Consider the following 23,607-nt stretch of genomic DNA (forward strand, 5'->3'; position numbering starts at 1 on the left):
AGTTTATTTCATCCTAACATTCAAAAATAGCATGTGACATTACCGCAGAGACACGGGTGGAGGGGAGTGGGGGCATGTTTTGACCACCAGTCATTGTCACAGCAAGTCCATGCCACACTGGAGTTAGGGTTTGGAGAGGGAAGAAGGGGTAGGGGAACTGGATTGGATGGTGAAGGTGTGTGTTTCATTGGATTAGGGGCCGCGGGGAGGGGGTGGGACGGGTGGGTGTGCAGCCTTGCTCGAAATTCGAGCAAACCTGTTCAAAAGAGCATGTCGACATGCGCAATTACAGCAAGCCCAACAAATACTGTATAATAAACAATGATCACCCAGCACCTCCGCAAACGAGCACTGGGCTCCCGAGGATGGCCCCAGTGCTCAGGTGACAGCAATGCCTACCTGTCTGCCTTGGGGCCTTAACATACGATCATTTAGGAGCCAAATATACAAATGGGTACGATAGTGGTAATAATACAGGTGTTCTACTTTCCAGTCATGTAGGCTATTCATTTTGGTTAACTCGAGCCAGGTCATGTATGCCAATAATTTTTTTTAAAGGTTGTGGCAGTGATTGTGGTGAGGTTGTGTTTACTTCCCCTCTCGTCTTAAGGTCAGTAAGCCAAGAGACCCTTGAATGGGCTTGGTGGCCTCTCGTAAAGGTATCAATCTTGCTTTGAGACAGCATGCTCCAGGGATGCGTGCAGAGCCATTACAGGGGCTCCATTTTAAATGGGCAACACTATGATGCCAATTACACTATGAGCCATTAACAACTATAAATTAATATTAGTTGGCCATATGGCAGGAGGGGTGTATGAAACCCCCCCAAAAAATCTACATCTTATTTAAAGAAAAAGAAACCTTCCAAAATAAGCACTGGTTTCATCCCATAATGGTGTAGATGTGATAGGCATATATGTACCCTGTATATTTTGTGGTTGGGGCTGGCAGGATGGCCGAGAGGTACGCACACTCGCCTCTAAGCTGTCTAGCCTGGGTTTGAATCTCAGCCCAGCTATAAACTTTCATCTTGGTGTTTCACCGGCACCGGCAGAGTGATTCATCAATGTGTGTGCCTTCCCTTGGATGGACGTTAAAATGGCGTCTCGTCTCCCGGCATCGGTTGTTGGACGTTAAAGACCCCATGGTGTCCTCGAAGAGTAGGCGAGCCTGTGTGTCCACCCTGAACAAATTCCAAATTCCTGCCAGGGGATTCCTGCCTTCTGGGAGAGGATGGCAAACCACCCAGCATGACCCTTTGCCTAGAAACTGCCTCGGTGGTCAACTAATGCTCTGTAACGCAGAGTATGGTATGAAATCGGATCGGATGTAGATGTTGCGTCATAAATGATTAGGGTTTTTGGGGAATAGTGTTCCTTAATTCTTCCAGGAACGTTCTCCAGCTGCAAGTCCATACCTCGAATGTGATGTTTTATTAAGGAGACGATGATCGATGGAGTCTTTTGCCTATCGCACCTAAAAGGACCGTTTGCACCCTTTCCTTGGTGTGCACTGCACAGTATTAGTTCAGATGCTCACACGGGTTATATCTGACAGCACCCTGCGTTCCTTTAGCAGCACAAGCTTCCACAGCGAGTATGAATGTGAGCTACAGATATTAAAAAGGAAAGTGTGAGAGTGGAAGTTCTGATTTTTGTCTAAGTACTATGTACATGCAGTTGTACCTGAAATGTCGCTATGCTGGTATGAAACCGATGAGAACCCAGAGAGGCGGTTTACCATCTGACAATGTGGGGTGACTTGTAATAACAGTGTACTTGAAGATATTGTACATTTCACTTGTTTCAAAACTCCAGAGGACCAGGAGGTAGTACAATGTCTGCCCTCTGAGGGCTCTGACACGTTCAATCCCAGTCACACACCAAGATGGGGGGGTAATTTACCATAGTTCTCCGTTACAGTTGACGTCAGCATATGTTGTGCGTTATGCCCCACCACTGGTGATCCTATGCTTGGTGTTGGCTTTGTGGTTAAGGTGGCTGGCTTGCGATCTTAGGGTCTTAAGTTTGAGCCCCTGCCATGCCGCCGAATTAACACTAGGAGCGTTGACTCAGCCTGTCATCCTTCTGAGGTTGGCAAAATGAGTACCAGCTTACTGCGGGTCATAATAAACCATTGGAGTGTCCTGTGTTGGAGTGGCGACCCATCCAGGATTGTATTCCTTGGCCAATGAAACTGCCTCGGCAGCCCAATGCCCCTTACGGCGTGAAAGGAATCATTATTATTATGGTGGTTTGTGTTGGGGTGTACAACGCACACACTGTGGTTTCTGGGTGGTTTCAGCTGCTGGTTCTGACTTTCTGTGAGCAAATCCTCGAACCAAAGCTGATGGCTCGGTGCTGAGCTGCTCGTTTTTGAAAATACTCCATTTAAAATGTGGTTTGGAAAAAGAAGAAAAAAATACATCACCCGGAGCAGATATGTACAGGGCGTGAAGCCGCACGACATCAAGCTACTTCCGATGCACAAACAGATGTCAATAGTACAAGTGTCAGGCGAGATAGCGAGAATAAATGTCCGTCGGGCCCGATGGGCGCTCGAGTTGAATTGTTGGCCAAGGCGTGGCTCCAAGGGTTGCACATGTCATGGTTTGAGGTACACGGTGTGGCTTTCACGGTACGCAGGACCATACGTCATGAAGACCTGGGTGAGACGTTCCCAGCGTGACACCACCAGTCCTGGTCTACGAGTTGAAAAATTTACCACATGAGAAGAAAATTTGGCACGAAAGAGCGAATGTGTGCAAGCATGACCCCATTATGCCTTCAAACCCAACACCACAAAGAAGGTGCTGGAATCTTGCATCCCTTCAGGGTGGGACTCTGGGGGTTATGAGTCGAGATTTGGGATGGAATGAGACCGAGCAGCGAGCGATTGCTTCACTACAGTTTGGCACACAAATTGTGAAAGAAGACTCACTGTCCTGTTGCATCATTTCCTTCGAGATCATTTGGGGAATGAATGAACGGGTTGTGTTGGAGGAACCACAGCTGCCATAACCTGCACAAATGGGATGGCCACAGCTTAAACACTCATCACAGTTGGAATATCATTAAAAGGTTCTTCTGGGTTCACAAGCTTCAAATCTGGCACTTCTTGTATCTTTGCTTTGATTGTTTGATGCAACTTACAATAAAAATGGGGCTTGACAGTGCAGTGCGTTCATAAAGTATTAATAATAATAATAATAATAATAATGCATTTATTTTATATAGCGCTTTTCAGGAAGCCCAAAGACGCTTTGACAGAGTGCAAAACATAATGCATAGCAAAACATAAAAACAATTGCAAAAAAGAAGAATCAATAGGGAAATATTCGAAGCACAAAGGAGGGAGAAGGAGAGGAGATAGTCAGGGGTTAGATGCTGTGGGTTAAATGTTGAATGCAGTGTTGAACAGGTGGGTCTTGAGTGATGTTTTGAATGTGGTGAGTGAGGAGGAGTCTCTGATGGTGTATGGTGTGATGGTGTGATGGTGTATTCACACCCTTTGACTTTATTCACATTTTGTTGTTACAGCCTGAATTTAAAATGGATTTGATCCAAATTTTCTGTCACCGATCTACACATAATACCCCATAATGTCAACGTGGATTTTTTTTTTTTTTAGAAATTTTTACAAAATAATTTAAAATGAAATGCAGAAATATCTAATTTACACAAGTATTCAACCCCATGATTCAATACATCGTAGAAGCACCTTTGGCAGCGATTACAGCTTCGAGTCTTCTGGTGTATGTCTGTATCAGCTTTGCACATCTGGATTTGGGTAGTTTCTCCCACTCTTTGCAGATTTTCTCAAGCTCTGTCAAGTTGGATGGGGAGTGTCCGTGAACAGCAATCTTCAAGTCTTTCCACAAATTCTCAATGGGATTCGAGCCTGGGCTTTGGCTGGGCCATTCAAGGACTTTCACATTCTTGTTCTGAAGCTGTTCCAGTCTTGCTTTGGCCATTTGCTTGTGGTCATTGTCCTGTTGGAAAGTAAATCTTCACCGCAGTCTCAGGTCTTTTGCACTCTGAAGCAGGTTCTCCTCATGGATTTGGCTCCATTCATTGTTCCCTCTTTCTTTACAAGTCTCCCAGTCCCTGCCACTAAAAAGCATCCCCATAGCATGATGCTGCCACCACCATGCGGATGGTGTTAGATGGGCGATGAGCTCTGCTCGGTTTCCACCAGACATAGCGTTTTACATTCAGGCCAGAGTTCAATTTTCTTCTCATCAGACTTTCGAATCCTTTGCTTCATGCTCTGAGTATTTGGCGGGCCTTTTTGCAAATTACCGGCGTGCTGTCATTTGCCTTTTCTCAGGAAAGGCTTCCGTCTGGCATAAAGCCTTGATTTGTGAAGTGCTGCAGAGACTGTTGTCCATCGGGAAAGTTCTCCCATCTCAGCCAAGGAACTCTGTAGTTCTGTCAGAGTGGTCATTGGGTTATTGGTCAACTCTCTGACCAAGGACCTTGCCTAGTTGCTCAGTTTGGTCGGATGGCCAGCTTTAGTAAGAGTCTGCTTAGTTCCATATTCTTTCCATTTATTGGGATTGTTCAAGTGCTCCTTCTAACCCTAACCCGAACCAAAATAACACTAGAAATTGTTTTATATCCTTCCCCAGATCTACGCCACCTCACAATTATATCTCTGAGTTATACGGACAGTTCCTTGGACTTCAAGGTGGAGTTTCTGCTCTGACATGTACTGTCAACTGTGGGACCTCAGATAGAAACGTGTGCTTCTATGTAAATCATGTGCAATCAATTGAATTGGCCACAGTTTTTTTTTTTTTTTTTTTTGGATACAAGATCGAGGCTCGTGAAAGAGCTAACATTAATCACACAAAAAGACAAACCGACACACAAAACACAAAAAACAAGGGGAGCGGCAGACAAGATGGGGAGAGAGGGGGAAGGACACAAAAAAGAGGGGGAAGGACACAAACACAAATTGGTGGACTCCAATGAAGTTGTAGAGACATCTCAAGGATGATCAAATGAAATTGGATGGACCTGAGCTCAATTTTGAGTGTCATAGCAAAGGGGTTGAATACTTATTGACTGGAGACATTTCAGCTTTTCATTTTTAATTAATTTGTAAAAAATATTCGAAAAAAAAAAAGTCATCAAGTCAAAAGGTCATGGGTGTGAATACTTTCTGAAGGCACTATGTCCAAAATTCCACATAGCTCTACAGGATTGTATTTAATGAAGCACAACCGGGGAGATTAAATTTTGCAGACAATCAACGGAGTGTCCACCATTTTGCATACAAACCTGTTCCTTGCCTCTTCCCATCATGTAGAAGTAGGCTGGGTTGAGCTTGTTATTGTTTGCACACAAAGTCGGAGTGAAGGGAAGCACACCTGTGCAGGGACAAAGCCATTTGGTACAAGGTGTCACTACAGGCAGGAGTGGACATCCTGAACACAGGTTTACAAAAGTCAGCTTTGTTTATATAAAATAATTGCTCAACATGTATTTACATGCCAAACATGCTAATGATGGTGATCGAGATGTTTACTCCTTATCTTATTGACAGTGGGCAGAACCAATGGGAGTGTATTACAGGAAATAGGTGAACCAGGTAGACTATAGGTCATTGTAGAAACAGAAATTGAAACAATTTGGATACATTGTCAGATAATATCTGTACAAACTGCTACTGGTGTAGAAAGAAGCAGAGGCAGGTAGAACCCAAGGTGGATAAATGGCATCAAGAGCCCGCCGAACATCAAATCAATATGCCATTGGATGAAAGCTGCACAATGACCCAGGGCCATTGTAAATAGCATCGGTTCATAATGGAGGTCACAATGACTCAGCAATGAGAAGAATGATTCAAACAAGTGAAGAAAAAGTGGGAATGCAGTAATTGAAAACAAAACAAAGGAAACTAAGCTTTCATAAAATAATTGTCAATTTATACGAAATTTATAGGAGATCTCGCGAGATCTTGGAGACGGCGGCAGGGATTTTCGAAGCTCCACACGGTCTCCACGTTTTTCGAAGTTAAGTCTGTTCACAATTGTATTTTGTCGAAACTGTATTTATATTTCGGTGTGTGAAGTTATTGTGTGCAACTTTGGTTGTTTCTCGGTGTTTATCTTTCATAAATTGATCGTCTGTTTGCCGTGTCGCGAGCAAGGCCTTGTACAGTGTGCACTGTACAACCTTGAGGCTTTGTTTTTCTCTCAGTGGTCCGTCGTTTGTGATCCAATAACTTTCGTTCTCTGTATTCCCAGTCTTTTCACCCATAGCCTACTTCCTTGTGTAAATCTCAACTCAAAAAAAAAAAAAAAAAACATTTCCTTCTCTGTTCTCATTCGTTTATTCATTCTTATTCGTTCGTTCGTTCTTCGACCACGTGTTTCTCCCCCATTTCCCCAGATAGTTTTCACTCATTAACCTTCAATGTTTACACTTTCCCCTCAAGTTATGTATTCCGTCATATTTTATAACACCTTTTTCTTCTTCTTCTTTAAAAGGCTGCTTTCGACTTGCTCACCAAATCAATTCATCCCAAAAAAAATATCCATCTCCTATAGTGCCTTTGTTCTACATTCCCTAAACTCTCCTGCACTCCATCCTCCATCCAGCGTCCTTAAACGTATTTTTAACTCGAAGGTCACAAGAAACTCATTTTGCAATAAATGTTCGTTTCCCATAAATCGTATACTTTCAAAAATCCAATCTCACCCCTCCCCTCCAAATCTTCCCCATAACCCCTCCCCTCCAAATCTTCCCCATCACCCCTCCCCTCCAAATCTTCCCCATCACCCATCCCTTTCAAATCTCCCCCCTTGCCCCCTCCCTCCTAAACTACTCCCTCACCCCTCCCCGCCAAGACGCCCCCTCGCCCCTCCCCTCCTAGACTCCTGCCTCACCCCTCCCCTCCAAATCTCCCCCATATCCCATCCCTTTCAAATCCCTCCCCTTGTCCCTTCCCTCCCAAACTCCCCCCTCACCCCTCCCCTTCAAATCTCCCCACCCTCATTGCTTCTCAATTTCCCCCCGCTCACTCCCCCTCCTCAAAGCGTCCTCCCCGCTTCTTCCCCCTTCAAACTCTCACCTCCATCTCCCCCAACCTTCTGCCTCGCTCTTCCCCCTCCTCAAATAACACCTCATTGTGGCTCACCCAATCACCATCAAACCTTTTGTCCGCCCCATCCTTCCCTTTCTCCGAGCTATTCTGAAATCTCTGACACACCTTCAACAGCTCTCCCTACCTCTTCCACCTCTTCCACATCTTACCCTACCCCTCCTCCCCCCTGTTCTGTATCTGATGCTCCCCCTTCCTCTTCATTAACAGTATGGACCTCAAACATCCGGGGCCTTCGTTCAAACTTAACTGATCTCTCCATACAGGTTGCTTCTGTCAAACCAGACGTGATCTGCTTAACAGAAACTTTCCTCCTTTATGATGTCTCTGATTCCATAGTATCTCTCCCGGGCTACTCCCTCCTCCGGTATGATAGACCTGAGCCTCGTCCTGGAGGCGGGGTTGCTATCTTTATCAAAAACTCTCTTCCTCACTCGCCCTGCACTGCACTCTCTCCACCTCACCCCCAGGAATACCTCTGGCTACGGCTTCCCATTCGCTCCCACCTCTTGTTCATATGTGTGTTGTACCGTCCACCAAACAGTGATGACTCCATCTACATCTCGCTGTCTGATGATATGGACCAACTTCTATCTACTCATCCCAACTCTCTCTTCCTCATATGTGGTGATTTCAACTGTCATCATGCCAGTTGGCTGGGTGTGGGTACCTCTCTCACCAGCCATGGCTCCTCAGCAAAGGACTTCTGCGACTCACTGGGACTGACACAATCTGTCAATTTCCCGACCCGGATCTCAGTCAACGGAACATCTTCTCTTCTGGACTTGGTTATGACTAACTTCCCTGAAAATGTCTGCTGCTCTTCTTCTGCTCCGATCGGATCATCTGATCATGTCCTTGTTAAAGTGGACATCTCTCTGACCATCCTCAGGGAGCCTGCTCAGCGTCGACGAGTCTGGCATTTCACTCAGGCCAACTGGCACGGTCTTCAAGCAGCCATCAATCATCTGGACTGGTCTCCCATCTCTACCACCTCTGACATCAACTCATCCTGGGAATTCTTCCAAAGTAAATTGCTCTCTCTCATGCACAGATTTATCCCATCTCGTCTTCAGTTGTCATACCCTTCCTCCCGTCCATGGTACACGGAATCTTGTGGTGAGGCTGTTGCCCAGAAACAACTTGCCTTCGTCTCCTGGAAAGCAAATCCAACGGAAGGAAATCTCATTTCCTTTCACAAAGCCCGAAACAAGTGTGTGTCCACCCTCAGGAGAGCCAGGAAACAATATCTCTCCGTTCTCAAGACCGAACTCTCTTATCTGTCTCCCTCTTCCAAATCCTGGTGGCGTCTGGTCAAATCCGTTTCTGGTGTTTGTTCCCCCTCCATCCCCTCCCTTACCTCAAACGGCTACACAGCTGACTCCGCACGTGAAAAAGCTGAATGCCTCAACTCTGTGTTTGCCTCTAAATCTTGTGTCCCAAACCCATCCCTCTCTGTACCCACCATACCCAGTCGTACCCTGCTGCTCCTGGACTCCGTGTCCTTTCCTCCTGACAAGGTGGAAAAGTTTCTGTCAACCCTCGACTCTGATTCTGCAACTGGACCCGACGGCATCAGCCCACGGGTCCTAAAATCCTGCTCTGCTGCTCTATCTCACCCTCTCTCTGTTCTCTTCACCCTCTCTTTTGCTCAAGGTCAACTGCCATCTGCTTGGAAATCAGCCAACATCACCGCTTTGCACAAAAAAGGTGCAAAAACAGATCCTAGCAACTACAGACCAATCAGCCTTCTCCCAATTATCAGCAAAGTCATGGAATCCATCATTGCTTCTGATATGAAATCTTTCCTCTTCTCCAATGGCTTGATCTCTGATCATCAATTTGGTTTCAGACCAGGTCACTCTACTCTGGACATGCTGCTTCTGCTGTCTCAACAATGGATGGAGGTCCTCAATGCCAAACAGGAAATTAGAGCTGTCTCCCTCGACATATCACGTGCCTTCGACACGGTCTGGCACCCCGCTCTGCTCACCAAACTCTCCTCCTTTGGTATCCATGGAAATCTCCACGCATGGCTGGCGGACTTCCTCTCTAGTCGTCGTCAACGTGTGGCCCTGAATGGGTTTCTCTCATCTCCTCTTCCTGTTCAGGCTGGAGTTCCCCAAGGCAGTGTTCTGGGCCCCGTGCTTTTTCTGGTCTTCATCAATGATCTCTCTGACTCTCTCGAAAATCCTCTCTATCTCTTTGCTGATGACTCCACTCTCTGCCGCTCCATTCCTCTTCCCTCAGATCGGCAGTCTGCTGCCTCCTCACTCTCTGAAGACCTCGACAAAATCACAGACTGGTCAAACAAGTGGAACATGTCTTTCAATCCTGACAAATCTCACACTCTTACTATGTCTCTCCGAAAAGATCGACTGGACAACCCTCCCATCTACTTTCTCAACAATCCTCTCCAAGAAGTTCTGTCGCTCAAGATTTTGGGTCTCACTATCTGCCATGATCTTTCTTGGGAAAACCACATTTCCAAGCTGGCCTCCAAAGCCAGTCGCCGACTGGGCATCCTCCGTCGTGCGAAGTCCTTCCTCGGCACACCTGAGCTCCTCACCACATACAAGGCTTTCATCCGCAGCTCAATGGAATACTGTTCTCCCCTATGGGCCGGTGCTCCTGCCTCACACCTAGCTCGGCTTCACGCTGTTGAAACCAAAGCTTTCAGAATTATTGGAATCTCCCGCGATGAAGCTATCTCTGAGGGCCTTTCACTCACTCACCGCAGGCAGGTAGGTGGTCTTTCTGTCTTCTACCGACTCCTCTCCGGCCTTGCACCCCCAGCTCTCTCTGTGCTCTGTCCCCCAAATATTCCTACAGGTCGCACAAGATCTGCCAGCAACCCTCTGATGGTTAAACTGCCGAAATCTCGGCTCTCCGCTCACCTTCACTCTTTCATTCCTCTTTTCTCCCGCCTCTGGAACAAACTCCCTCACTCCCTTCAATCCCACTCCTCCCTCCAGGTCTTTAAAACAGCTGTTCACCACCATCTCTTATCTTCCCCCATCCAAAACCTTGATCTTTTCTACCCCCGCTAATTCACCCCAGATCCACCTTGTTTGAAATTCCAACTTCTTTCCTGGAAGTCCTGGCAGTGTCCATATGTTTTATACCTCTCCCACTGCCCCCTTCCCACGCCCCCCCCCCCCCAAAGCCCTCGCCCTCTCTCAGATCTCTCGATGTCTCCATGTCTCTCGGTCCCTGCTCTCAAATGTTGTGTTTGTGTCCTTCCCCCTCTCTCCCCATCTTGTCTACCGCTCCCTATGTTATATGTTTTATGTGTCGGTTTGTCTTTCTGTGTGATTAATGTTCGCTCTTTCACGAGCCTCGATATTGTATACAAAAAAAAAAAAAAAAAAAAAAAAAAAAAAAAAAACCCCTCTCTGGTGGTGGGCCCTTAAAATCCCATCATTCTTTGCAGGCACGGTGTCATTGAGTGAGCATCAATGAGTGTGCCGTCCCTTTTGGATGTTAAGCTGCACGCATATATGCTTGCAACTTTCCCTTCATACTCTTTTTTTTAAATGTTGTTACCTTTGTAATCTGTCCTAAATGTGAAGGCACCAGTAGGTTAGAACCAAAAGAGGAACAGACACAGAGGAAGTCAAACCAGAGCAAAGTGAAGATAAAATTGAACTAAAATGAAGGGAAGAGATAGCATGGAGATTAGAGTTAGTAAAAGAGGAGGTTAAAAATGTCATGAGGTAGAGAGGTGTGAGGCACGCGCGGCTTCGCAGGCACAGAAATCTGTGCAAGAAGAGCCGGCGGTGATGCACAACCATGGGGGAGGAGCCTTCAGTTGCTATGATCAGGTACTTAGACGCACAGGCAATGATTTGAATGGAGAGAGTCCAGTTAAGAGGCCTGGACGGGACACTACCGAAAAGCCTGTCTGCGAGCCTGCATGTGTGCAGTGTGCGAAGGAGCCTGCACATGAGCCGCCCAAAACCACAACTCGTGCTGTGGCATGGTTTCCTGCTGTGGAGATAATGAAGGAAGGAAAAGGAATGATATCGGGGAAGTCCCCATTAGGGACGGATTGGTCATTAGGATTAGAACCAGGGAACCCTCTTAGAACCATGGCAGCTTCCCGTGTGTTAGTGAGCATGGCTTCGGCTCAGGTTGAGCTGTGGGGCAAGCTGGCAGAGCCACATTGTGAAGCACGCATGCGCATTGGCCAGCAGGGAATACATAGGCATGGATTGACGCGTTTCCTCTGTATTTTGTGGATAACCCGCTGTGTTAAAAGTAAACGGCACCGGGTGTGGGCGCAAATGGCCCAAGTAAGCCTTGGAGAAAAGAATGGGGCCGCTAGATAAAATGGATGAGACTGATCCACCATGGAACCTATAGTAAGGGAGGGTGAATGCATGAGGATAACTTTTGCTGTGTCGCCCACGAGTATTGGTGGAAGGGTGGGGGCACTGAGACTTTTTAGAGGGGTTCCGTGGTAGCCCCAGCGAGAGTGCACAGCAGGCAGTGCAGAACGCACAGCAGGAGTGCGCATGGTGGCCGAGGCTGTGAGGTTTCTGAAGGATCTCATGTGGACCCTGTGGTGGTCCACGCGAGTGCTTGGTGTGTGGGCCAAGGCTGGAATGTCTCCATGGGGATCCCACAGTTGTCTAGTGGTTAAGGAATAGGCAGAGACAACAATAGGCATGCTAATGGGGATGATTAATAGATAAAGTCTAGTCTAGGCTCTCTGCTCACCTTCACTCTTTCATTCCCCTTTTCTCCCGCCTCTGGAACAAACTCCCCCACTCCCTTCAATCCCACTCCTCCCTCCAGGTCTTTAAAACAGCTGTTCACCACCATCTCTTATCTTCCCCCATCGAAAACCTTGATCTTTTCTACCCCCGGTAATTCACCCCAGAGTCCTTGCAGTGTTCATATGTTTTATTCCTCTCCCACCTCCCCCCAAGTCCTCCCGATGTCCCTGCTCTCAAATGTTGTGTTTGTGTCCTTCCCCCTCTTCCCCCTCTCTTTTGCGTCCTTCCCCCTCTCTCCCCATCTTGTCTGCCACTCCCCTTGTTTTTTGTGTTTTGTGTGTCGGTTTGTCTTTTTGTGTGATTAATGTTAGCTCTTTCACGAGCCTCGATCTTGTATACAAAAAAAAAAGAAAAAAAAAAAAAAAAAGGGGTTTATGGGCTTTGTTTTAAATTGATGGGGGTTTTTTTTAATTTTTAATTTTGAGGATTGACTGACTCAAGGATAAATGCCTTTCTCCTTCTTCCTTCTCTTGTCCCAATGAGATTGGGAGTGAGCAGGAAATGGATGATGCCGTGATGAGGTGCATGAGCCAACATTTATTAGGCATCATTATTGAATGAATGGCGCATGAGGGTATGGATTTGTTGGAGAGGAGGAAGCACACACCCCAGTGGAGTGCAATTCCCGTTTAGAGTTCAAAAGATAAATGGGATTTAGCTGTTTTGGAACTTTGATCCCTTTTTGGTGCTGATCCTGAGAGAAGCAAAGGTTTTTTTAAGGGGGCAAAAATTCATTGATGGGTTAGGGGTGTGGCTCAGTGTGAAGGATTGGCAGAAGAGCATCTCAGGTGCTGCGGGCACACTGGCCGAGCCATGGAGCCAAAAGGAGCATCTACATTTTGTGTGTATGCATAGGTACTCAGGGAGAGGACCCGAGGTGCAGCGCCAGAGAGGGAACTTGGGGGAGACAATGAGGGCCCAGCCAGAATATGGTGGAGCGGCAGCTCGAAAGGTAGACGCAGCCGCCCGGTGGTGCCACATTGGAAAACGAGCAGAGTCCTGCATTTGGAGCCACACTATCCAATTATTAGATTGTGCAGTAGCACAGAGGAAATATTTGAGGGCCAGGCCCAAACTTGATAGAGCACCAGCATGTGGAGCACCAGCACGCGACGGCTGTGGCTCAGTTTAGTGGGATTCGGACATGAGAAGCGGGAAACCATCTTCTCAAAATAAGAAAATCAAATTTGAGTACGAGGTTCAGCACCAATTGTTTTTTAAATATGGAAGAACGTGTTGGCTCGAACCCAGAGGGGGAGCACTGGACCAACACCACAGTAGCGCCAATACAATTGGAGGTGGAAGGTCCAATAGAGAGTGTGGTGGAGTTGCCTCCCTTACCCAGTAGCCCAGAACCCCCCACAAGTGACAGCAGGTCAACATTGCCACCACAGCCAGACTTTAACCAACAATTCACAACCATGATGGCCATGTTTGAAAAAATGGGAGCCAAACTCAAGGCTAATTGAACCGATCTGAAGGCTAATTGGGCCGAGCTGAATGCAAATGGGGCCGAACTGAATGTCAAATGGGGCTGAGCTAAAGGCTAATGGGGCCGATATGGAGGCTGGTCAGGACAAGCTGGACAACATGGGTGCTAAAATGGAGGCTGACCAGGGCAAGCTGGCAGCAGAGATAAAAACCATCGGAGTCAGCTCAGATGGTTTGGCAGCATGTTTGGTTGATGTATGGACACACAGCAGGAAATGGCTGTCGGTCAGGGTGGATTAGGAGGTGGATATAGGAGGGTGGATTAGGGCCACAGTAAGGCTTCCAGATGAGTCACAAAATAGGAAACAACTTAGGGTAAAGGGAACACAGATAAATTAAAACAGGGACAGAGAGACAGAAATAGCAACGGGGCACAGAGCAAATTGAAAACACAAGGGAACAGAGAAATGAAGAGATAGTGAGAAGATTGGGACTAGTGCCAAAGGGACAAATACATAATGTAGAAGAGGAGGTATGAGGACATGTTGGGGCAGATAGGTGTGGAGGTGTGCGAGACTCAAGGTGCAGAACTCCGTGCTGGGAGAGCCAGAGGAAAGGCACAATCGCTGGGTGGAGCTGGTGATTGCTGCCAGCAAGAACGTGGACACAATGAATAATGGTGTTAATGGGGAGCAGATCCAGGGAGTGCAGGGCTGGATGGGGACTCTCCCTGGGGAGGTGTGTGGGGTGAAGTGGGATCTGCATGCGAGTTCCCCGTACCCTCACCCAGTGAGTGCTTCAGCATGGGTCTGCGTTATTGAGGATGAACGGCTGGTATGCAAAATGTGCATTTCAGTGCACGCCGAGCTGATGGCATGGGAGACCAAAGCCACACAGCCTGTGTGAGCTGGCATGGGTCGGGGTGAGGGCACGACAACAACGAAGTGTGAGGGTGAAAGTATAGTGAGCAAAGTGAGTATAGCACATGTGTGAGGCGATTAACATGGAAATAAAGGAGGACAAAGGACTCCTGCTCATACGAAATCTGGGGCATGTATTTCACCATTGTAAATAAAACTGCATAAAATGTTTACATGTTTCTTGTTCTCTTTTTCCTATTTATTAAACACTCAATATTGAACTGAACTGGGTCTCCATTGAGTTTGAGTCAGCACAATCACAAATCCGTTTTGTCTTATAAGTCCGATGAAGGTCATAAATGGCTGTACTTTTAGCATCCAAGTTTGAACTTCTTCCTCATCGAGTGTGACAAACCGCTCTAGTCGCCAGCTTCAGTGATTCGGTGAGGACGAGAAAGCGAGCGTGTTGCTCCATCGACCTCGAACGAAACAAATTGAGCCCGGAAAAGAAGCGATCTGGTCCTCGATCCGGCTCAGTGCGTCTTGGCCAATTGGCCAAACACAACCGCCGTAAATATATGAACAGTAAACTCTCATCCAACACGGGGATGAGGTTCCTGGAAAATGGAACATTCGGCAAAACCGTGTTGCGCAAGCGAAATACCTTCTGGCATAAATTGGGACAGAGGAACATTGCTGTGTGACGTAATATAGGGACAAATATTCTATATGTTTTTCGTTTATAGAAGCATCAGAGAGAATGCTTATACAATCACGTGAAAAAGTAAGTACACCCCATGTAAAGTTTTGACTTTTTCAACATATTTCAACATACAGCTATTTGATCTTCATTTCAACAATATTGATAGATAAATGTGATATAATATAACAAATATCATGAAACATTTACATTTTGTAATTTACATTTTGATCCTCAGAGAGGATCTTGGAAGAACCTGTCTTATTTAAACCTCAGACATTTAGTTTGGTTGTATTGCTGGTGTTGGGCTAGCGGCTAGGGTGCCGGCTTTAGGATCCTAGGATCCTGGGTTCGAATCCCGGTCGATCGCTGAATTAACGCCAGGGGGGTTGACTCAGCCTGTCATCCTTCCGAGGTCAGCTAATTGAGTACCAGTTCACTGGTAATTCCCTGTTTGTCGTTAAAGGCGGCAAAAAGGGTTGGCGTCAGGAAGGGCATCCGGCCGTAAAACATTGCTTCAAAAAGGGGACAAAAAACAACAACAACCACGGTTCCCGAAAAAGGCCAACCCCCGCTTTGCAGGGAAAAATGGCCTCCAAAGGTTTTTTTTTTTTTTTTTTTTTACATTTTGTAGCTCATTGTATAATTTAAATAACCTGGTGTTGGGCTAGCGGCTAGGGTGCCGGCTTAGGATCCTAGGATCCTGGGTTCGAATCCCGGTCGATCGCTGAATTAACGCCAGGGGGGTTGACTCAGCCTGTCATCCTTCCGAGGTCGGCTAATTGAGTACCAGTTCACTGGTAATTCCCTGTTTGTCGTTAAAGGCGGCAAAAAGGGTTGGCGTCAGGAAGGGCATCCGGCCGTAAAACATTGCTTCAAAAAGGGGACCAAAAAACAACAACCACGGTTCCCGAAAAAAGGCCAACCCCCGCTTGCGGGGAAAAATGGCCTCTAAAGGTGGTTATTATTGTATAATTTAAATAAACATCAATGCTAATTTCGCATGTAGAAAAAGTAAGTACACCCCTACACAGGCGTGTCCAATGCTAATTTCGCATGTAGAAAAAGTAAGTACACCCCTACATTTATCACTACTTCAAATACCTAAAATTAGAATCAGGTGCACCAGCTCAGGTGCAAATGATTAGAACATCGTCAGAGAGGATCTTGGAAGAACCTGTCTTATTTAAACCTCAGACATTTAGTTTGGTTTGCTCTTTGATGTTGAAGTGTGCGGCGTCACCATGCCGAGATCAAAAGAGCTCTCTGAGGCCTTCAGAAAGAAGGTTATCGATGCCTCAGAGTCTGGGAAGAGATTAAAAAAGATCTCCAAACAATTTGAAATCAACCATTCGACTGTCCGGAAGATCATCTACAAGTGGAGAAGATTCCAAACAACTGCCAACTTGTTCAGGCCAGGCCGCCCCAGCAAGTTCAGCCTGAGAGCAGACCGCAAGATGCTGAAATAAGTCTCTAAGAACCCCAGAATGTCATCACGGGACCTGCAGGTAGCTCTTGCCACTGTTGATGTCAAAGTGCATGTCTACCATTAGAAAGAGGCTGCACAAATTTGATCTACATGGGAGGTGTGCCAGGAGGAAACCCTTGCAGTCCAGAAAGAACATCAGGGCAAGACTAAAGTTTGCCAATGAACACCTAGGCAAAGACCTGCACTTCTGGAACAATGTGCTCTGGACAGATGAGTCAAAGGCAGAGCTATTTGGCCACAGTACCAGAAGACATGTTTGGCGAAAACCAAAGACAGCATTTGACCACAAGAACCTGATACCAACTGTAAAGCATGGTGGTGGAAATATTATGGTTTGGGGCAGCTTTGCTGCATCAGGGCCTGGGCAGCTCACCATCATAGAATCCACGATGAATTCCTCATTGTACCAGAGGGTGCTTGAGGATAATGTGAGGCCATCTGTCGGAGAGTTGAAACTCAACTGAAGGTGGACCTTGCAACATGACAATGACCCTAAACATACCAGTAGATCCACCAAGGAATGGCTGAAAAGAAAGAAATGGAGGGTTCTGGAATGGCCAAGTCCAAGCCCGGATCTAAATCCCATCGAGATGTTGTGGGGGGATTTGAAACGAGCTGTGTATGCAAGAAACCCCTCAAACATCGCACAGCTGAAAGAATTCTGCATGGAGGAGTGGGCAAAAATTTCTCCCAGTCGATGTCAGAGACTGGTAGACAGTTATAAGAAACGCCTACTTGAGGTTGTTTCTGCCAAAGGGGGCAATACCACCTATTAGAGCCAAGGGTGTACTTACGTTTTCCACATGCGAAATTTGCATTTATGTTTATTTAAATGATACAATGGACTACAAAATGTAAATGTTTCATGATATTTGTTATATTATATCACCTTTATCTATCAATATTGTTGAAATGAAGATCAAATAGCTGTATGTTGAAATATGTTGAAAAAGGCAAAACTTTACATGGGGTGTACTTACTTTTTCACGTGACTGTATATACACATATATATATACACATATATATATATATATATTATGTATACATATATATGTATTGTTACGTTTGTAGGGGGTAGACAATCATTACCTTAGAGCCAGGTAGAGTGTATAGATTAGTGTGCTCTGGCTGTCGTGAAGAAGAAGAAACCTCGATGTATAATAAGTAGGAAATTTGTGTGGACCGTATGCCGTGGAAGAGCTTGCATCTTCGTCCCCATAAGAGTGGTGGGGTTTGTTAATTTGCAAGGAATTATGGGTAAATAAATCCCCTGTATGTAAATGCCTCTGTAATCTTTTCCTGTGTTCCTTATGACACCACATCCTGTGTTCCATATAAAACATAAATATTGTTGCGGATATGAGGACTGTATATTTTTTTGATTGTGTGAATTATTATTATTGTTTATTCTGCGCCTCCTGCCTCCGGAGCTGTGTAAAGGTCAAAGGGCATCCCATAATTAGTCCATAAAGCATCCACACCACAGCCAATCATAGAATACCCCTGTTCAATAGTTATATCTTATTATGTGTTTTTAGGGTAAGGCTGTGTCTCCCATTAATTGAAATACTCCATTGCACCAGTGAAAGAGATAGATTCCCTTCATTCCCACTCCCAACACTTCCATTCCCCCCTTTTCGTCAATTGCAATTCGCATTGCCAACTGCATGTTGGGCGGTTTTCCCTTCATCCGCCATTGACCACGAGGCAGGGTTGGGGAAGAAAGGCGGGTCCCCACCTCGTCATAGAGGGGAGGAGTGAGTCAGCCCCACTCAACCAACCACGAACAAGGGGTTGGACTTGGAGAGGGTGTGGAGAGAAACATCGAGGAGGTTCGCGAAGGTTGAGGGGCGGGGCCTATATAACCCGCAGGCAGGGCGTGTCCAAGGCAGATGAGCTTTGACGGGATGAGCTACGACAAGAGCGGAGTGTGTGGTTTTTTTGGTCAGAGCTGGGTTGGTCGTCAGTGGTGGTCAGTGTTTGCGTAGAGTGGAGGGGTTGCGTTGAGTTGTCGGTGGTGAGGAAGAGTTGGACTAAGCAAGAAAGAGTCCTGGAGTTAGTAAGAGAGAGAACCCGTCACGCGAGAGAACCCGTCACGCCAGACCCCCCACCAGCAGCGTTGGCTTGGCTCCACCAAGCAGCTCCGACCCGCTACCCCGCGCACACGACAGGATCGGTGGCATCGGCAGCCGTCGAGGTCCAGCCCGACGTCCTGTGCGGGATCAAACTCCAGCCAGCTCCGGGCCTTCCTCCAGCCACCCACCTCCTGTCATTCCTGCCTGCAATTTCCATCCATTTGCGTACGTGAGTTTGTTTTGTTCGTGCTGTCCTGGGTAGTAACAATAAGTCTGTATAAGCTAAAGATTGCACTGTGTCACCTGCGTCTCATGTCCCTGTAAATAAACGTGACTGCTTGCTTCCTACTTATATGTGTCAATAATAAATCCAATTACTCTTCTGTACGTCTTCTCGTCTTATTCCTTTTCCTCTTTGCATTCGGTCGTTTTAGAGTTTTCCAGATTGGGCAGCTGCGGTGCGATACGGCCAAAGTTTGGGTGGAATCGGGTTCTAGTCGGGGAATAACTGTTCGGTCGCGGTCATACCAACCGCTCGGTCAAAATAACATCTTAACCGCGTCCGCAACAATTGGTGTCGAGGAGTGGGATACGAGGCCCGAAGCGCGCTTAACGCGCTCAAAATTACAAAGTGCTGGAAATTTGTGTTGTAAAGGAAAACCCGAATTTTGAAATCGCGCCATGGCTGGTCAAGGCGATCGGATGCCGGTGGGTGAGCTAGAGGAGGGGTTAGGAGTAACCCAGGATCAAATGGAGGGGAGCAATGAGGAGGCGGTTGAGGGAGTATCAGACGCACAAAATGGCGCTCTCGCGCACGTGGTATCAGACGCACAAAGTGGCAGCTCGCACGAGCGCGGGGTAGCCGCGCCCGCTGCGCAAATAGCGGGAATTGATGTGCGGGACCTCATGGCGCAGATTAATGCAGCCATACTAATGGCAAATATGGGGCTAGAAGCAAAAATGGATGCTCAGGGTGAGCGAATGGGACAAATGGGGAACCGGATGGATGCTCAGAGTGAGCAAATGAGGGCTCAGAGTGAGCAATTGGGGGTAATGGGGGGCGAAATGGGGGGCAAAATGGGAGAAATGGGGGGCAAAATGGGAGAAATGGGGGAACGGCTAGAAGCTAAATTAGAGGGGTTAAACAACGGGATAAAAGAGGTAAAGAATGGGTTAACGGGGGTGGAAAATAGAATGGCTGCCCAGGAGAATCAGTTAGAGGGGGTGAAAAATGGGTTAATGGGGTTAGAAAATAGGATGGAAGACAAATTGCGGGAAATAGGGGAGCAATCCGCCCGGGAAATCGAACAGATGGGGAACCAGATAGAGGAGGTGAAAATCGGGTTAGAAAGTAAATTGGATGCTCAGAGGGATGAATTGGGACAGATGAGGGTAGCATCCACAAAAGAGAGGGAGGAGATGAAAGAGGAAATACGACGAGGTGTAAGTGAGGAGGTCTCGGGGGTACGCGAGGAGGTAAAGCGAGGCGAATAGCGTATAGAGAAAGAGGTGAGAAATGGGACGGCAAAGTTACAAGGGGGAATAGAAGATCTGACGGAGGAGGTGGAACAGCTGACAGAGGGACAGACGGAGTTAGTGGAGCAGGTTCAAAAGAACACTGTGGTACTAGGAGGGTTAAAAGCGACACAAAAAGAAATTAAAAATGACTTAATAGCGACACAGAGGCAATGTCAGATGGTACGTGAGGGACTAACAATGAGGTTGGATGAGGTGACAGAGGAAATGGAGACAAAGGACCGGCAGGTGAGGATGCACATAGAGACGGTCACGGTAGCCTTAGAGGACGAACTTGAGGAGACGCAACGGGAAATAAAAGAGGTGAAGCAAAAATTAGAGGAAGTGGAAGAAGAGGTGAGTGAAATTAAGAAGGGACGGACAGAAACTAAGAGAGAAATACGGGAGGAGGTGATGGAATTGGTACAAGGTCGGTGCTCAACTCATGATGTGCTGCTCACTAACCAAATAAAGAGTTTGCAGGTGGCGAAGGAGGTGAGGGGACGAGGTGCCAAGGTGAGTGGCGATATACGTGAAAATGTATATGATGTGAGGGGAGCTTCAGTCGGCTTGGGGGTTGTTGTGGACCCGGGTGTTCGTGAGAGGCCGTTGGTGAAGTGTGCGACAGGTCTGGTGTGCGAAAAACGAGGTGTGCAAGAATGTCCGACCATGGGGTGTGTGAGGAAAAAGTGCGCGCCGAGGAGTGAGTGTGCCGTCAAGAGTGAGTTGGTCGAAGCGCGTGTGCGAGGGGGTACATGGAAGCGCGGTGTGGTGAGTGTTACAGAGGATGTAACGAGAAAGTGTACGCCTGTGGTGAGTGTTACAGAGGATGTAACGAGAAAGTGTACGCCTGTGGTGAGTGTTACAGAGGATGTAATGGGAGAGTGTGCGCAAGAGTGTGCGCGAGAAAGGTGTGTAACGGACGGGTGCATGAGGAAAGAGTGCGCTGTCGAGAGTAAGGGTGAGTGCGCGACCGAGAGTGGAGGTGAGAGTAGTGAGAGTGACACGGAGCGTGAGTTGGTTGTGACAGGTGAGCGAGGATGTACACCTGGAATGGAAGGAAGCACACCTGGAATGGTAGAGCGTGTATGGGAATGCACGCTGGAATTAGTAGTGAGGCACGTGGTTTGTTGTGCGAGTGAGAGCACACCTGTGATTGTCACAGAGGAGGTGACCGAGGAGGGGGCGCGAAGAGGTGTGTTGGTGAGGTGTGCGAGCGACGAGTGTGTGCAAAGGTGTTCGGTGGTCAGGTGTGTGACCAAGTCTGTGAGCGGAATGAGTGTACCTGGGTGTGTTGGAGAAGGTGCAATGACGAGGTGCATGGGAACAGCTGGGTGTATGAGCAAGGAAGGGGTAGCGTATGCGTGTAAGCATGCAGGTGAGGCATCGACGGTAACCGGGTTAGCGGTTAGAGCGACTTATAGCCGAATCGGGCCCTCGGTGCGCGTCGGGCAGCTTCGCGTGCCGCGAGAACCAGCGGGGATCCGAGCCACGGCGGGTTCGAAAGGACCGCCGTACGCGATCCACGCTGGGGCTCGCTTGGAACGGCCGCGTCCGTGCTCCACTAGGCGGAGCGGGCAGCCCGATAGGAAGGGTCGTCATGGCGACCACTTTTTATTGAGACGTTCCGGCAGGTCGAGATCGGGCAATTGGATGGCTCCGCGCCGAGGTGGTGCGTGGGATCTCGGCACGGGTAAGTCCCCGTCCCTGCACCGAGTGCCGGACGCATCCAACCGCCGGTACCAAAGAACCCGCATTCATTGCGCGGCTGTATGAAGCCGGGCTGTAGATGTGAATTGGCGCACCGAGAGGATCTAATAAGTAGACGGGTGATGAGGTTAGTGTTTTGGACCCAAAATTAGAAAAAGGAAAAATTTGATGATTGGCAAATTTTTGATTTGTTGAAATTTGATGTGCAAAATTGGTAGTGGAACGTCCCCCATGTGGTGGGATGGCAACTCTGTCATCCCTCACAAACGGGGGGGCAAAGGAGCACTAGTTGATGGGGTTTATGGCAGTGAAAACTAGCCCGGGTGGGTTAGGATATTGTGTGTAGGGACCTAGCGAAGATGACATTAGGTGACGTTAAGATTAGTTAGTGACAAGGATACCTGTAGTGGGGACGCAGGTAGATAAAGTGTGGATGATAATGACGTGGGAGCGCAATAGTTTAAAGGGACGACTGGGAAGCGCAAGTTTCAGAGGGGAGTAGTTAGATGAGATGATGCCGTGTGTTTGAGGATTGAACAGGTGAGGTTGAACAGGTGTGATTGCACAGGTGTGCAACTGGACAGGTGTGTGGAGCAGTGTATGAGTGAGTGAAGGTGATTGTGTATTGTGCTGACCAAATGGTCCAGGAAGAGGAGGAGGGTGCAGGTGGCACCAGGTGTGAGTGCACAGGTGTGCAACAACAGGTGTATGTGGCTATGTGGAATATGGTAGTGTGGAATATCTGGAGTATTGGAATGGATGGTCGTGGAGTGAGTATGGTGGAAACAATGGAGTGGAGTGGATGGTGCGAAGGTGTGAATGGGGGAAGAGTGGACCCCCATCACGAATACCCGGGGCAGGTAGTGTAAGTGTTAGGTAGAGGGTATAGGTAAATTGTGGTTGGATATTGGCATCTGTGGTGCGTGTGGAAGAATGGTGATTGGATGGGTGCATTAGTGTTGTGGAAATGGCTGGGCGTGTAGCCTGTTAGTGTGTGTAGTTGGTTTGGGCACTCCACCACTGTGAGGATGTCGGCCAGGTGAGGCCGCAGGTGGGCTCTGGGAGCCGGTAGTAGTTGTTGTGGATGGGGCCCGAGGATCCGGAGGACGGACCCGGGTAGCCCAGTGCCAGAGGGCACCGAGTGGGGTGACAGAGCCAGGAGGGGCCTTCCCCAGTTAGTTAGGTTAGGGTGAGGAGCTAGGTAAGCTCGGGTGGCAACTACAGTGGTGGAGGTGTGCAGGTGGGTAGACCTGCTGGGAGAGCTACACGTCACAGCCCAGAAATTGTGCAAGGGCACCGGGAGATGAATCGGGGGAGTGAGACCCCAAGTTGAGAAGCACCACAGTTTGGTCAATGGGAATTGGTTTTTAGAACCCATAGTGTAAGTTGGCCAATGGATTGGCAGGGAGAGACCCCGGGTAGTGTAAAGTGTATTAAAGTCATTTAGAGAATAGATAGGATGAAGGATCTCCTCGCACCATCTGCATCCACTCACCTGAGGTGACAGGTACTCCACACCATGCCATGTTTTGATTATTTTTTATGATGCAAATGTTTGGATTGTGAGACGCATCATGACGTGGGTGTGACATTGTGCTTTGTGTTCCATCTCTTCCTCCTTATGAGGATTGATGATGAATTTGGTGATGGCAAATTTTGAAGTAGAGGGATTGTGGAGACGAATTTGGTATAGGAGAAATATGGGGAAGACGTGACAGTAGTGACGAATTTGTAAATGGGTAGATTTTGTAAATATGGGGTAAGGGCAAGGGTAGTTTAGGTGACAGGGGGGTGACGTACGGTAGGGACGAGCTTTCTCACTTCGCCCTCCGTACGCATTTCGCCTTGCATTGCCTTATTGATGTGTACCCTTGTGACCTTACCCCTCGCTCATTTGTCTCTTTTGTCTCCCACACGACCTGTGCGCCATTGGGCG

At 47.6% G+C, this 23,607-nt stretch overlaps 1 protein-coding gene across 1 annotated transcript in view; it reads right to left on the minus strand.

Moving 5' to 3' along the window:
* Positions 1-2,605: 2,605 nt before the first annotated feature.
* The window catches only part of LOC137425927 (membrane-associated guanylate kinase, WW and PDZ domain-containing protein 1-like), a 229,891-nt gene continuing 208,889 nt past the window's right edge, over positions 2,606-23,607 (minus strand). The window contains exons 19-21 of the mRNA XM_078776136.1: positions 5,286-5,374; positions 2,941-3,021; positions 2,606-2,704 (exon numbers count right to left, since the gene is read on the minus strand). Of these exons, the coding sequence (XP_078632262.1) occupies positions 2,968-3,021; positions 5,286-5,374 (143 nt within the window). The 3' untranslated portion in view covers positions 2,606-2,704; positions 2,941-2,967. The remainder of the gene's footprint in view (positions 2,705-2,940; positions 3,022-5,285; positions 5,375-23,607) is intronic.

The sequence above is a fragment of the Myxine glutinosa genome, chromosome 4, assembly GCF_964187855.1.
Source record: "Myxine glutinosa chromosome 4, kmMyxGlut1.1, whole genome shotgun sequence".
Lineage (NCBI taxonomy): Eukaryota > Metazoa > Chordata > Myxini > Myxiniformes > Myxinidae > Myxine > Myxine glutinosa.